The sequence below is a fragment of the Lepisma saccharinum genome, chromosome 30, assembly GCF_977018435.1.
Source record: "Lepisma saccharinum chromosome 30, izLepSacc3.1, whole genome shotgun sequence".
Lineage (NCBI taxonomy): Eukaryota > Metazoa > Arthropoda > Insecta > Zygentoma > Lepismatidae > Lepisma > Lepisma saccharinum.
The window spans coordinates 22,404,894-22,420,901 of record NC_139258.1 but is presented as its reverse complement, the minus strand read 5'-3'; the positions used below and the strand labels follow the sequence as shown (position 1 = coordinate 22,420,901).

The 16,008-nt window shown below is 35.8% G+C and overlaps 1 protein-coding gene across 5 annotated transcripts in view; it reads left to right on the top strand.

Moving 5' to 3' along the window:
- The window catches only part of LOC145981867 (transcriptional coactivator YAP1-A-like), a 196,692-nt gene extending 186,311 nt beyond the window's left edge, over positions 1 to 10,381 (top strand). For all 5 annotated transcript variants that reach the window (XM_083115326.1, XM_083115324.1, XM_083115325.1 and 2 more), the window contains one exon: positions 2,097 to 10,381. In XM_083115326.1, the coding sequence (XP_082971452.1) occupies positions 2,097 to 2,186 (90 nt within the window). In that variant the 3' untranslated portion in view covers positions 2,187 to 10,381. The remainder of the gene's footprint in view (positions 1 to 2,096) is intronic.
- Positions 10,382 to 16,008: the final 5,627 nt, after the last annotated feature.

Below are 16,008 nucleotides of genomic sequence, written 5' to 3'. Positions count from 1 at the left end.
ACGTTGCAGAACGCCTTTGACTGGCTTCTCTTCTGAGATCTGTCCAGCATGGGTGACCCTGCTGGTAGAAAATCTATCGCTGGCATAGCTCTCAGCCTCAACAAAGCACGCAAACCCCTCCACCCGCACGGTCAGTGCTACTTTAAGGCGGCATTCTCTGGAAGGGCAATAAACTTTGAACTACATATTATTATTATTTTCGACATTTTTCTGCCACTATTAACCCGTTGCTATCGTGATTTTAGCTTGTTGATAAATCTATCAGTTTCTTCAATGTTGCCAGGTCCTGGCACATGAAGGTTAGTTTATTTTCTATCTGATACTAGTTGTCCATAACGTCATAAATATTTGTTAAAATTAAAGCCAACAAACTCAACTTTTCAACTAAATAACAATGAATCATAGTGTAATGTCCAGGGCATCACAGCCTCTAGAGATATAGTTTGCTAACAACACTGTTGAAATTCATACTGGCATTGGAAGCAACACCTGAGGCATGCCAAGATTTCCAAAATCCTGATAAAAACTCTGTGATACCTATTTTTCCTCTTTCTTCTATCTTAGGGTGACCATAATATTTTGACCAAAAAAGGGAAAATCCCAAAGAGATCAGTTCCCCCCCCCCATACTGGCCAAATTACAAAATTATTGTTGTTATAACATGTTATTATTATTTGTTAAAGTTTGGATCACATAAATGATAATTGTAAATAATTGTAATCTCGGTTTGATATTGTGTTTCTGGTCCCTTCTGAACAACTCTTGGTGTTAGTCCTACACTGCAATTGAGGAATGCCAGAAGTATTTATCAGAACCAATCTTCTTGAGAACAACTTTATTCTTCACCAACTGTTCATAAAACCCTCCACATGTCTGACACACAACGCGAAATTTGCCATTTGAGTTTGTGTCAAGATGAAGGAATTTAAATTCTTGTTGCAGGTCTGCATTGAAACTATATATGCGCTTCTTGGCTATGCTTATTCACTGTTCTACAGTGAACACACAGAAAACAAACAACCCGTGACGCGATCTAACTGATACAGTAAACTTCTGACTGCTCGAACGTTCTTGATGACAATTTTTGATTGCTATGAAGTGCCTGAAACGAAGTCCTGCTGTGTTGCGACAGTGTTACAAGTGAACACATTGACTGCCATGAGACTCTCAAGTATCGTCATTTATGAAGCCGTGATTCCCACTCATGTGTCTCACCTCAGCAATTGCTTCAGGCTGCGATACTCCTATAGGGGTTTCACTTGTCATTTGCTAACATGATAAAGATATTGTTTTGGCTCCAGAATGTTACACTATACTCATAGCCTGGCCCTAGATAGCAACCGGCGATAACAACAATGGCGTACAAATGGCCGTAACATTGTAGTAATAAACCTAGTGCTCTGTGATTATTTATGATGACTTTATTTTGTTGATTTTCAATACAACAATCGATGCATTTTTAAGGCATCTTTTTTTACATTTGTTGTATTTCAGGCAAGAATTAAACAAAGAAGGAGAAAAGTAAAGGAAGAAGAAGAAATTAAGACTATATTCAGTGTGATTGAACGTGTAGATTGCATTTCGTGCAATATTTTATAGAAGCACTTCTGTTGTTGTATGTTTTGTTGACGATGTATGACCAAGAAACAGAAAATATGCATCCAACACTGGACGAGCTTGATAGTTCAAGTGATTGAATTTCGTTATTTGAAGAAACAAAGTAATTTACAAAAGAAAAGTGAGACACAAATTTATTTTACTTGGCCCCACGATGTCATTCAGACAATCTGGCCTTGGCAGTCAAAGTGTTAAAAAATTCAATGAAATATATATATATATATATATATATTTTTTTTTTCAAATTTTGAATTGGATTTTAAGCTAACTCCTTTTATAAAATGGGACAAGTAGTGTTTCTTTTAATATTATCAACAGGATGACACACCTCTGAAACGGGACTGTCCCAGTCAAAACAGGACGTATGGCCACCCTATTGTTTCTGGATGAGGTCATTCCCAGTTAAATTGTCATGGCTTACAACATGAATGTATATGGCGCTTGCTGTAATATTAATTTGCAATAATTTTCTGTTTCAGTTGAGTGAGGAGTTCTCGAGTGAGATCCTTGATGACGTGCAGTCTTTGATCAACCAGAATAAACCTGACAACGTATTGACATGGCTTTAGTTCAGTCTGCATCTTTTATCAGAAGACTCTGGTTTCATGTCCCAAGAAACACTGAATCTACCAAGTAAATGCAGCAGAATGATTTTTTTAAAAAAACGAGAATGCATGTATACATAACATAAAACTATGTTTTGCTCACTATAACTAGATGATATTTTTAAAATAAAATGTGCTCACTGAAAACGTATGCCACTCCTGGGAAAATACTTCAGCAGCAGCCGTTGCTGTTGTGTGGGTAATTAGCAATATTTTTTTAGAATATAAAGATTATTAAAAATCGAAATTTTAAGGGTCGGTGTTGAGTTAATGGTGTCGGGTAACAAGAGGTACATTGGAGAATACCTCAAAGATTAAATTACGAGGATAAACCTACAAATGCACAGTTAATGATTATTTGCAAGGAAATTTATTTCCTTCGTTAATAATTACTTTCGTAGAATATAGTAGGGCTGAAAAATGAATGCAACAAAGTTTTACATGAATGTACAAATATTTGCAATGTCTAGAAGTTCCTTAAGTGTAATATGTCTGTGTCCTTATTTAATCATTTAAATGCATGCATGCATGATTATATTTTCATGTTTTGTGCACATACTGAACCGATCTTCAGGAGCACAATGTGTTGTATGAGTTACAAAGAGTTTTTATGTCTTTTACTCTGTTACTGATTTTGCTTTAATTTTTATTTGTTTGCACTCTTTTAATGTTTATTAGTTGTACTGATTATCAATGTTATAAATGTAATTTACATATGTGTGTGGTCCTTTAGTTGCTAGGAGTTGAGCTTATCATAGATAATGTAACTTTTTCTTCTTGTGCTGATGAAAATCAATAAAATAATATTACAACTTAAACAGTTAAAAGAAACAGACAAAGGACATGTCTGAGCAATAATACTCAAGAAATTAATAAGGATATTAAAAATATAGTGAGCATTGAATAAGTCATTGAATGATATATATTATCCACACTCATGACAGTGTAGATGATTAGGTGGCTTGTACCAGATAAGTAAACACTAAACAAAAATAAAGCTTAATTTAGATTTGACATATTCTGACGTTACTTCATATTTACTGTGTTACACACACCACTACTAACCAAATACAGGAAAAGGTTCAAAACTCCATTTGAGAAGGGCAGAAGGAAGATTTTCCAAGCCAAAAACTTAATTTCCAGAGCATTTCATTTCAATATTTTGTTTTAATAAGAAATCATTGTTCAGCCTACAACATCTTGTAGTAAGTACGGATACTGAAGTACAAGGAAGAATTTTTTTGTGATTATTATTTTAGAAGCTCTTATTGACACTAGCTTATTTGGAACATAGAAATGTGTGTAATCTTCTCTGTGCTAACTTAAAACTGCAGCAGCAGGGAGGATTTTTCCATCGTACTTAAATTCATTTGTCATTTCTTGCAAATTGTTTCTATGGTAAGCAATCTCCGGGTCACACATATACATACATGCAATACTACTTTGACAGATATATATATATATACAGTGCTTTTGGGAGGGAAAGGAAAAGGTGTTCTGTAGTATTGGTGCAAAGTTAAATATACGGGAGCTTTCAGACCGAAGTGACAATCGACACAAACTCATTCAGTCTAAAGCAAAACATTCACCACGTAGACTCAAACAACAGACCAAGGTGACATGATGCACGGTATTGAGAAAACAGCCCAGTCTGAGCAACATGCCAGTGACATGCAGCTTGTCAAATATTTGAGTCAAAAGGTTGCATTGAGTACCGAGGGTTTGCTTCCAAGCGGAGTGTGTCACTCGTCAACCATTGCTTCTGCCTGAAATCTCCCTAAAATACTGCATTAGTTCATTCATTGTCATGCAGTCATGCATATATTTATTTTTCATTCGTTGACATGATCGATTAACACTTTTAATCCTACAAAACAAGAGAGATTATGGGGTACCATTGCCTGCTGCCTTTTAAACAAGCACTGTGTGTGTGTATATATATATATATATATATACACACACACCACTTGCATTTATATAAGATAAACTAGTAAGTATTGAAAGAGTGTAAACAAATATATGGCAAACCCATATGCAAATTCTCAACTGTGTTTGCGTGCCTTTATAGAAATAACATTTGGGCAGCTGTTGTGTGATAAGTGTTAAATTACAAGGTGCTGAAAACACTGAAGTTTTCAGAGAAAGGTTTATGGATACGTATGCTTTATTTCTGTTGTATGTTAATGTTAACATAGTGTCAACAAAACTTGTCGATTTTGAATGCTTTTTAAGCAGAAAATTTTACTGAATTTGTCATTAACATATACGACAACCTCCATTAAAAGGTTATGTCTTGACATTAATGATATGCAACTAAATACACAGCATATGATTATCAAGTGCCATTTGGTTGTAATATAAAAATGGTCATTGTACTTTTGAGCAGCTGTTAATAATAAGAACCTAGTTATCTTCCAATATTAGTCATATTTACATGAATTTAAGATGTTTCTTGTATCCTTCTTATATGAGCTGAGCAATTTGCACTAATTTAACAGGAACTGATTATGTAGTTAGTAATTGCAAAATGAGGATGCAGGAGATAACATTTGCAGATTTTGACCGTATGTAGAAGTTACTACCGGAAATGAAATTGAGAGTATTGTGCAATATGTAGGGTATGTTTGTTGTTAGTAAATTTTACTGTTTTCGTAGTTAAATAATCATAAATTGAAGTGTTATTGCAAATGTGGTCTTATTTACAATACATTTGATTACAATTGAATTTTCATTCAATAGGAAGTAGTGGATTCCACTGAATTAGCAAACATAGTGAAATTTCCAAACTAGAATTTTTGTAGTAGTTTTGAATATGGCTCAAGTAATTTTTTTTAATGATGAAATGTTATTGACTTGAAGAGTAATTACAACTACAAATTTTCAACCCTTGTCTTTCTCTAAGTCTCTGTGTTGAATTTAATTTTTGATGTCAAGTTATGTATACTCTGATAGCACAGTACTGAAAATTAGTAAATTACATAAGTTCCCTATACTCACTTTAAAAACTTGAAATATTTGAATTTCTGAAACACCGTTCACTTTCCTCAGGAATTTTAAAGTCATCTTTGCAATTCTTAAAGAGTATTATGCAAGTACTGCCACTGTAGTGTCTTACAGCACTATTTTAACTATTTCAAACTCATGTTAGTTCTCAGATGCACACAGTGCTCCTTGATTTTTCACATGAGGAGCAGTCTGTAGGTTTGCATTCACTGATAACTGATGCCCCACCCCTAAATCAGTGCTCTTGTAATTTTAACCTATGATATGATGGTGAGTAGCGGCACTGGTGTTAGTTTTCTAGGAGTAAAGAAGGTGCAAGGATCTGCTACAAGAGCAACATGATTTATTTAAACCTACCACTGACAGTAATTAATAGGGCATGGATTTTTATGCAATTACAAATTTTTTACTTTGTATGTAACTAAGAAAAAAAAATGTTGAAGTGCCGTGTTAGGAATGCTATATTTGAATTTCCTGCTATATCTTCTTTTAGGGCTGAACCAATACCTATATTGAAGCTGAGTCTTAACGATTCCAACCAATATTGTGGGAAAATTGTATTGAAAATTGTAACAGTTAAGAATTGTTCAAAGTATTGATTAATATTATTGTGTAATTATATGCATCAACTTATTTTGAAATAATCTAGAATTACATCAATATATGAAAAGTAATTAGTAGGTACACACAAAATCCATTTTTTTACCACAATGCTGGTACAAAATGAATGAAAATTTAAAATTTTGCATGATTTCTAGGATTAGACGGCATTTTTGTGGACCCTACAAAATATGAAAATGTCAGAAAAGTATCGGTAAATAAATACGAACTGATACTTTCCGATCGGTATCGGCTCAGCCCTAGTATTTTCACATATTTTCTGTTTATAGAGTGCATATTTTTATATGAAGTGCAGCATTTGCACCGTTTTTGTAGTTTTCATTGAGTGAAGCAGATGTATTTGTGGGACATGGTATAAAGCCCGAAACCAAGGCTACATGTATACTTCAGTTTTTGCCACTGTCATATAACAGAATTTTGAAGAAATCCACTCAAACCTATAACAAAACTATGAAAAATATTATTATGTACATATTTTTATATATTTTTTTTACATATTTCAGCGATTTTTCTATGTATTTCACATATTTTGGCTACATAGAAATCTGAGCCCTAGTAATTATACATAAGTGTTGGGTTTTGCTGCAAAACTTGAGCTAACTGTATTGGTTCTGCTCTACATATCTGTTGGTAAGATAGATTGAAAGAAGTTGATACAACTTGAAGGTCACATTTCCTGTTGCTCATTATCATGTACAACTTCTTTACCATTGAATTTCATTGTAAAGATAAAAAGATCTGTCTGTCACTATTATGTTCATGTGTAAAAGATGGCCTTGTTTTGCAGTGATGTACAGAAGGGAACAACATTAGTAAAATTTACATTTGATGCTTACAAAGTGCCTACAGTAATGTTAAAATGGGTATTTCCCATACAAGCTTCATCTTGCGTAGGATGTTGTTAATTTGTTACAGAAGAAGGATTTAATTGAACTCTGTAAATGTTTTGCTCAAACTTATGAAAATTTCATGTTCTATAGTCCGACCGGCCAAAGAGTAAACTTCAGAAAACCCAGACTTTTTGCCTCCAGTTCCAAGGGGGAAAAGCAATGTTGTTTTTATGCCCAGTCATACATGACACCTTTTGCTTCAACATGCACCCTTCACTCGCATTTCAGAGAGAGGCAGGAAATCGAAGACCCATTCCCTTGTTACGCAGCGGCAACCATTAGACTTTGCTGTGCTTGCTTTGTGGAGGGTGCCACCTGTTTCAAAAACTATTCGAAACAAAAAAATTGGCAATGCAGAATACCATGATAATTTCCCCTCACCACGGCAACTGGACCAAGTCGATTGGTTCAGCCCTTGAAGTGACCCTCCCTGGCTTTCGACAGAAAAGACAAGAATAGAATTTTGAAGTATATTCTTTCGCCGAACAGGCTTTAGGTATGTTCTTTTTGTAATTCACAAAGATACAAAGAGATGCTTCAGTTAGTCGAAGGAAAATGTTATTGTTTTTACTAATGTATGTTCACAAGTGGTTGTTATCGGGATGATACTCTGTATTTGAAGATACTCTTTTGGAAGTAGCGAGTAATTTCTATTGTTTCTATCCCTACAGCATGCATGAGAGACGTACATTACAGTTATGTATATGTAATGTAGCAAACACTGTTCCATCTCTTAAATAAGAATGATATGGGATCGTCTTTTACGTTTTTCGAATCTTTAACTGTTGTTAGATAAAAAATAAGCCGACAGTGAGTGTTTCAGTACTTGCAATGCTCACGACCAGTATTTCTTTTTAGTATTACCATAGCAAATGCTATCCCTCATACGGCAATAGCGAATGGAATTAAACTTATTTTGTTTCTTGTTTAACTGCCAAATTTCAAACTAGATGTCACTGTCGGTTCAGCGGGAATTTAACTAGATTTTCTTCATTCTTATCCTTTTGAATTTTAGTCTTTCAATATTTCAAAGCATGACTTGTTGAGTGAAACAGTAACACTGCAGTATGGCCGTGTGTGTTTAGACTTGCCTTGTCATATTTTGCTCAGAACTAGGTACATACTTTTGGATGAAGCTCGTGTTGTTTTTAGAAACCCTTTGATTAAAATTTTCATTGTTTCCCCCCCAGCGCATTCATAATTTCATCGATGTCATCGTTCTCATTTGTTACTTAATCACTTTAATCACATCCCCCGCTTCAATCATAGGGGAAAACTTGTGCTGCAAATACAGAGGAGTTTCATGCGACTTGCGTAGACACACATGCATGTAAAAAATCACTTTCAGGAATAACAATAGTACAAAACTTTCACTGCAGGTCCACGTGTAAAAATTAGTAAATATTCTGGTATTTTAAATCATCTATACATGCTAATGAAAATAATAGGACTGCTGCGGAACAGAAGTGCGTATTGAACACTTGGTGCCATCTGTCAGGTTTAAAAAGCTGAATTCTGAACAGCTGCAGCATGACAATCATCTTGTTCTAGCCTGATGGAATTATGAATGGGCTATATTCCGGCAGCTGTTTAATTGGCAGCAATAAAACAGGGTGTTCCACATATCAGTGTCTGTAATGAACGATCCATATGCCATCTACAGGTTTTGTGGGACACCCTGTATATTTTTTTATGCTCATATGATTAACGTTTCCCACCATAACCGTTCATTTGTGCAATATGTACAGGTCTGCAAATACAAACCATAGATTTTTCACTGCAATAACACAAAGGTGCTTTACCTCTATTATAAACCTTGTACCATATTCATATTTTAAAATGTATTTATGTGCCTATATTCCCCTCTCCTGTAAACAATAAACAGCTTGAAGATAAAGATTATCGAGGTGCTATTGCTGGAACTATTCAAATAGTCCGTCCATTCATAGAATTAGTAGATTTTATGGGAAATGTTTCCCAATACAGATGCAAAATATTTTATATATACTTTAACCAATGTCAGCTTACAGAAAAATAAATCAAATATGTATTTCATGATGCAAGTAGATATATTTGGGTGCCCGAGAAAAGTTAACAATGAAGGTATTGCTACTTACGTGCCGTTAAAACAGTTTAAAGTGATTAAAATATTGTCACATCCAGGATACATGTAGTAAATGTGTTATTTTTTAATATGCATCGACTGATATCAGGTTAAAATTCTGATAGTGCTCTTTGTTCATATTGAAGGTTTCATAGATTTCAATTTTGATTTTCACTCCTAACAAGTAAATTATTTCACAAGCACATACCCTTTGTATTGTTCTAGAATGTAGCTCAGCCTTGTTATAAGCTTGTTACAAACTTGTTACATACTTTCGAAGTTATTATCTTAATAGTTTAGTAACCAGATATTACGTGACGTAACTAAATATGGGTGTTAAAGTTTGAGGAAGAGCTGATATTGATAATAAAACGTCCATATACTTAGATATTGTTGCTGGGAGATGATATCTAGATAATAATTGATACTCAAACTCTATTCCATCCAATATTGCGCCTTTTTTTAATTTGCAGATTAGACCAAAAGAAGCAATTAAAAAAAACTGTTCTTGCAGTAAGAAAGCAATACTGTATTAGTGATTGAGTGCCTTTTTCTGTTTTTTGTACACAATGTTCCTTATATTTATCAAGTTTATATGCAATATACATATTATATATATATACAATTACTGTTCCTGTATTCATATGTTTTTTATTGTTATAAATGTTTGGGAAGAAATACATGCAACATAGTGTACATACAATCCTATTTTAAGAGTTAAAACATGTAGTATTAATACTCACAAGAGTGAAGCGAAATGCTTATGATGGATATGAATTCTTTGCGTGACCTTGAGAAAGACTTTTGTTCTGTGGTCGTGTACAATTCGATGAGAACCAATGAAGAAATTTCGTGTTTGATCAAGTGATTACGATGTAATTAAAACAATCATGCAATTACTGTTCGGATTCTATCACAGTGAGAAACGTGATACAATGAACTTGTAATTTTTAAAGTATTACATATTGCAGAAGTATGATTGGTATTATTTTTCTGATTTTTTTTTTACTAATAACTTTTTCAATGGTAGTAGTAGATACTATGCTTGTATGTTAAGTTTATCATAGAATTTTTTTTAATGTAGGGTGTTGGGTTTTTCTTCAGATTTTATATGTATGTTACAAAAGGAAAAAAAAAAAGATATTCGGTCTAATTTTTCATATCACGCCTTCACTATTTAACAATGGTAGCCTTATATGTGCCTCAGTCTTACTAATGTTATTTTATATGTCATGTGAAATGCAGAATTAATATTCACAAAAAATAAAAATAAATACTTAAAGTGAGTAATTTTTTATTGTGTTTAGTGTTCTGTACCCAGATGGAGAAGCATTTTTATAGACAATCATTAAGAAATTAACCTGTAACTTGTACATAAATTTATTTTACATTTTTTTTTCAATAGGTTGAAATGCTCAGGTATAATCCATGAACGTAGTGTGGATTAGCTTGGGACTCTTCTACTTGCATTATAGTGGCAGTGTTGGTTATCACAATGTACACTCTATAGGTGATTTTTCATATGTAAATACAATATTTAGAAACAACTTGGTGTTGTTTTTCAGTTACCCTTGATTCTTTATAGGACAAAAATGGAAATTGATGTGGCTGAATTATGTGTATGTATAGTAATAGGAACAATGTGTCCTCCTCCATGGCCGTGCGGTCTAAGGCACTGTCCTTTGAGCTCAGACTGCAGGATGGCATGGGTTCGAGTCGTCCTGGGTTAATTCTCTGGGTTTTCAGCCTGTGTATAGGAAATCTTAAACCATGAAAAAATTGGAGAGCTAGGGATGAGTAGCGTAATCCAGTCTCGTAAATCTCCTATAACGGCTGAGGTTTCGACGTACTGACCCCACGACACCCCATTAACAGTTGAAGATCTCCGCACCTCTAGGTAGGATTGTGGGAGGGAGACTGGCAATCGAAAGATAGGCCTAGGCCCTTACGGGTTGTAGAGCTGTGGGTTATGTTAATAGGAACGTACCATGCGTCCATTTCGATCTGCAGCCGAGAGATCGGGAGAAACATGGCGGGCGGCGCTGACGGAGGTGCCGACATTTGCGGCCTGTAATGCCCGCATATTTTTATGGACATATGCAGACATTTATATAAATATTGCAAAACTAGCACTAACCTGTGTTATAAGACTTGTTCAAAGTGATGTCCACCTACATTCACACATTCCTGGCATCGTTTGATGAAATTTTTATTCACACGCAAAAGTTCTTCTTCCGTAATTCTTCCTAGTTCTGCCCTTATATTGTCTTTTAGTTCGTCGATGCTATGAGGGTTATTTTGGTAGACTCTATTTTTCAAGGTTCCCCACAAATAATAGTCACATACGGTAAGATCTGGCGAACGTGAAGGCCATAAACCTCTTGAAATTATTCTGTCATCAAACACCTCCCTTATAGCATCCAAAGAATCAGCGGCGGTATGGGCTGTGGCCGAATCTTGTTGAAAATACCCATATTGTCTCTCATTATCTGATAACAACTGAAAAAACGGCGCGAGTATTTGTGTGCGGTACCTCTCTGAATTTATTGTGTCTTCAAAAAATATAGGCCCTATTATTCTTTTGGCACTTACAGCACACCACACACCAATTTTTGCATCGTGTAACGGAACTTTGTGTATTATTCGGGGATTTTCAGTGCTCCAGTATCTATTGTTCTGTGAACAAACATGACCACGCAAGTGAAACCATGCCTCATCCGAAAAAATTATTAACTGTGGATCAACAATACCATCTACAATATTCTGCAAAACCCAATTACAGAAATTTACTCTACTTACTTACGTTGTCAGGGGGCCGTAATTCTTGCACTATAGAAACTCTGTATGGTTTTAATTTTAGTAGCTTAGTGGCTGTATGTGCTGATGATTTTGACACGCCCATCTCCTGTGAAACATGGCGTAGAGGTTTGTTTGGAGAACGTTCTAACGCTGCACCAATTTCATCGAGTTTTGCTTCGGTTAGAATCCGTCGTTTTTGCTTAGGTGTTTTAAAATTTAACGATCCAGTTTCTCGTAATTTAAGGACAAGACGTCTAACCGTATCTCTATGTGGAGGTGAAACGCCTGGGAATTTCTGTACAAATTGCCTACACACGTCTCGACACGAGTCTGTTTTCACGTAAGTGTCATACATAAAAATTCTTTGTTCTAACGTGAACCTTGCGGCTGGCATTCCAATCGTCTGACTGACACAACACACATACACACTGCAATAACACAAACAAGTAACGGCAAGTAACCAAGAATAACACTCTTACGCACAGTACGAAATTAACACGCTCTTGGTTTACATCTGCCTGCCACTATATTCACAGCTCTGTAGTCGCGAAGAAACAAAAAACTTGAGCTAGGAGATTTCGGATTGCAAGGAAGCTCACGAACACCATTAGCTTTTAACGGTTCGTCTGCAGCGTAATCTTGATACAGTGTTGCACATTCGAAACCTCCAAACGATCCCCATCGATACAAAACTCTTTCAAGGATATAAACTTAAGCAGGACGTTACTGGTCAAAACTATGATTAAAATGTTTTACAGAGTATTATCTGTGGCTCTTAATATAATTTCTAAAGCGTATTTATTTGTGTATATAAGGGTGGAACTTGGAAGAATTACAGAAGAACTTTTGCGTGTTATAACACAGGTTAGTGCTCGTTTTGCAAGATGTCCACAAAAATAAGCGGGCATTACAGGCCTCAAATGTCGGCATCTCCGTCAGCGCCGCCCGCCACGTTTCTCCCGATCTCTCGGCTGCAGATCGAAATGGACGCACGGTATTAATGATATATAGAATTCTTTTTCAAATACATTTACACAGGGTCTTACTGTAAAATACAAACTTTCACAGCCCTGTGGAACCTGCAGCTTGGCAATTTCAAAAAAAAAAAAAAAATTATGACAAAGTTTCAAAACTTTTACTCTTAAATAGCTTACTATTTTTTTTAAACTTTACACGTTAATTTATATGTAGCATTTACATTTATCAATAAATTATGTCATAGATAATCATAGAGAGTATTGGTTCGATTGTCCAAGTTTTTTGACAAAATGTAAAATTTGGTCTAAATTAGTTCGACAATAAAACTATTTAATGGAATCTTTTAGTTTCTCTGAACTTAATTCGAATGTTCCATTTCGGACAACGAAAAATTCCAGTTATTCAAAATATTTTCACTTCAATATATTTGTTAATGGCAATTGATGCACAAACTAAATTTACCATGGTGCCAGCCTGTCAACCTTTAAATTTGGAGGTGGGAAGCAATGCACTGCCTTGTTTGATTGTTCACCACCACCTGAAAATTGCTAATGATGTTTTCAGTGCTCTGGCTAATCTTACCCAGAGTCTGCAAGGCAAGCAGCAAGGCATTGCAAATGCACTTTCAGCTATGGAAGCTGTGCAGTTATTGTTTCAAGAAATAAGAAAATACAGTATGAACAATATCACAATGTGAGGTCGCGTCAAAACCTAACAATGAAATACCTTCGATTTTTTCTGTACAACTAACTTCCAAGGTGAAAAATTTACTACGTCGCACTTACCGATAGGAAACTTCTCTTATCTCATGCTTTTATAGCTACGTCGTTTTCGTAATAGTAGTGTAGTGTAGTGTAGTACAGTTGTCAATCTAGTAGAAAGATTCAATTGCTCAACCGGTCGATGCCTTATTGTTACACAATACCTAAACAAACAAACTTGATAATTTATGACCTTTTTTATATTACGTGATATTTAAAATGTAACTTCCCACCAAATATTCTCAAGGGGGGCCCCAAGCCTCAGTACGAGATTGAAATAAGATCCGAGATAAATTTCCCACAACACTCACGCCTTTTATGTTTTACTTCAAAGGGGCCCAAAAACTCAAGATGTTGAGCCCAGGGGCAATTTTCCCTTTGCCCTTAGGTCCAGTAGCCCAAATTCCACCACTCAGGGTATACATTGTGTACTGTGCTCGAAGTGCTCCAATCCCTCGAATCGGCGTTTCATTGAGTGACAAATTTTCAGTGAATAAAATCCAGTCGCTGCTTAATTTTCTATCTCTCAAGACTTGAGTCCGTTGCTATTTCTTCCCAGCAGATTGCAATTGACCTTGTGATGTTAGGTCACCATCGACAAGTTAGAGGTCCAGTTCAACCCCCCATAACTGAAATGATAAGTTTGCTTGAGTATATAACTCACTATTAGTATTATAAGCGTAATGTGAACGGCCTTTACGTTGAATCTTGGCCTGGCATAGCCAGAAGATGGCATTTTTGGCTCAAGGTACATCCACCTGTATGTCCACAAAAGGAGTGTTTACTATCCTTTAAACAATTTTCCCAAACAGTATATTTTTAATATATGTGTATTATATGTAACCTACAATTAAAAAAAAAATTTCGAACAAAAAATACAAAGGATCACAAACAAAATAGTTGGCTGTGTTAAGCCTCCACCCTCCTTTAAAAAAATCCTGGCTGTGCCACCGTGTTTAAGTAAGAGAAAATATATCTAATTTCTTCATCCAGTTGTTTATCACAGATTCAGACCACCCTGATTTAGTTTCGACAAACTATTAAACTGATATATAGCCTAAATCGATGACAAAAAATGGAAAGGAAGAGCTAAAGTTAATTCATTTTACAACTGGGAGGGGGTGCCTCTATTGCGTGTCCATCCCACTCTGGCATCATCTCGATGTTTCTTTTTTTTCAGTGAGGGCCCCCCCCCAATATTTTACTTGCAGGGGGCCCCAGAGAACTGCGCTACGCCACTGGATGTTATAGTTACGTTGCAGCACAAAGAATAATAGTAACTGTATAATAAGTAATGCTGTGTCTAGGCGTCCGAAATTGGGGCTCCAAATTTCATTCTAAGATTTATTTTCAGGTTAATATAGCAAAAGGAAACTGTTCAGCTTTCGGAAAATTCTCGTATGTTTTCATCTGGGCCTATTTCAGGAATGGGCCTAATGCTGCAGCATCAATAGCACCCACCTTAATCAGTCACTGCTGACAGTCCCCACCAAGAGTCTTTTATTTCTCACCAGCACTGGCAAGAAAGAATTTCCTCTTATCGCTAGTGAACACAATGAAAGGCTGCAAGTCACAAACTTCAGGAGAATCTCTCACAGCTCGGTATAATTGACTGCAGGTTAGATACACTGATGCAGAGGACTATACCTTTTCTTAGAATGTTTTGCTTATTAAGTCATCGTTTCAGAAGCTACAAACCCTTTAAAAAATGCCATTTTTAATATGTGCACGTATGCAGCCATGTGTCAAATTCTTGGTCTCGTTCAAGACTTTGGTAAGATTGAAAATTTTGCCTAAACCCAATTTACTGCTGCTCAAATTATTCAAGGTATTATCCACCTGATTATTCAGAGCCCATATATTTTCTTCAGAGTAATGACTATCATACTGCTTGTGTATTCAAAATAAAATTCAGTATTTCGAAGGTTTGTAGCATCGAAACTAGCTGGCAAAGAGAACAGATTTTATTAAGTAATGTTGTTTGCCTTAATAACCTATACACTGTGATACTTTTTGGTGACATGCCTCATATATATTATCTATATTACATATTTCGCAACATGCATGTTGAGGTATCAGCCTTGGGTGCTGAAAGATATGGGAGGCGGCGTAAGATTGGGGAACTGGAAAGCAGGGTGCGAAATCATTGAAAACTGGTGGGGGGAGAAAGTTGTTAATCTTCAAACACCCCGTCCCCCACAAACATATGTGTACAAGGGTCGTTCAAGGTTGACCAGGACTTTTATTTCTAGACAGGAAATATACATACATAGAGGCACCAAACTATGTCAGTTTTTCAAAGTATTCCCCCTGAACATCCAGACACCGTTGCCATCGTTGTGGAAGTTTCGTGAAGCCTTTGGCGTAGAAAGATGTACGTTGGTGTCGTATTCACTGCAGGACAGCGTTCTTGAGTTCCTCATCTGTCTCGAATTGCGTCCCGCCCAAATGCTCTTTTAAGAGCCCCAAACAAGTGGAAATCACTGGGGGCTATATCTGGACTGTAAGGACTGTGTGGTAAAACCTCCCAATGCAAGTTGGCCAGCGTTGTTTGAGTCAAATGGGCCGTGTGTGGCCTGGCATTGTCATGGAGAAGAATGACATGTTTCGACAACATTCCAGGTCTTTTC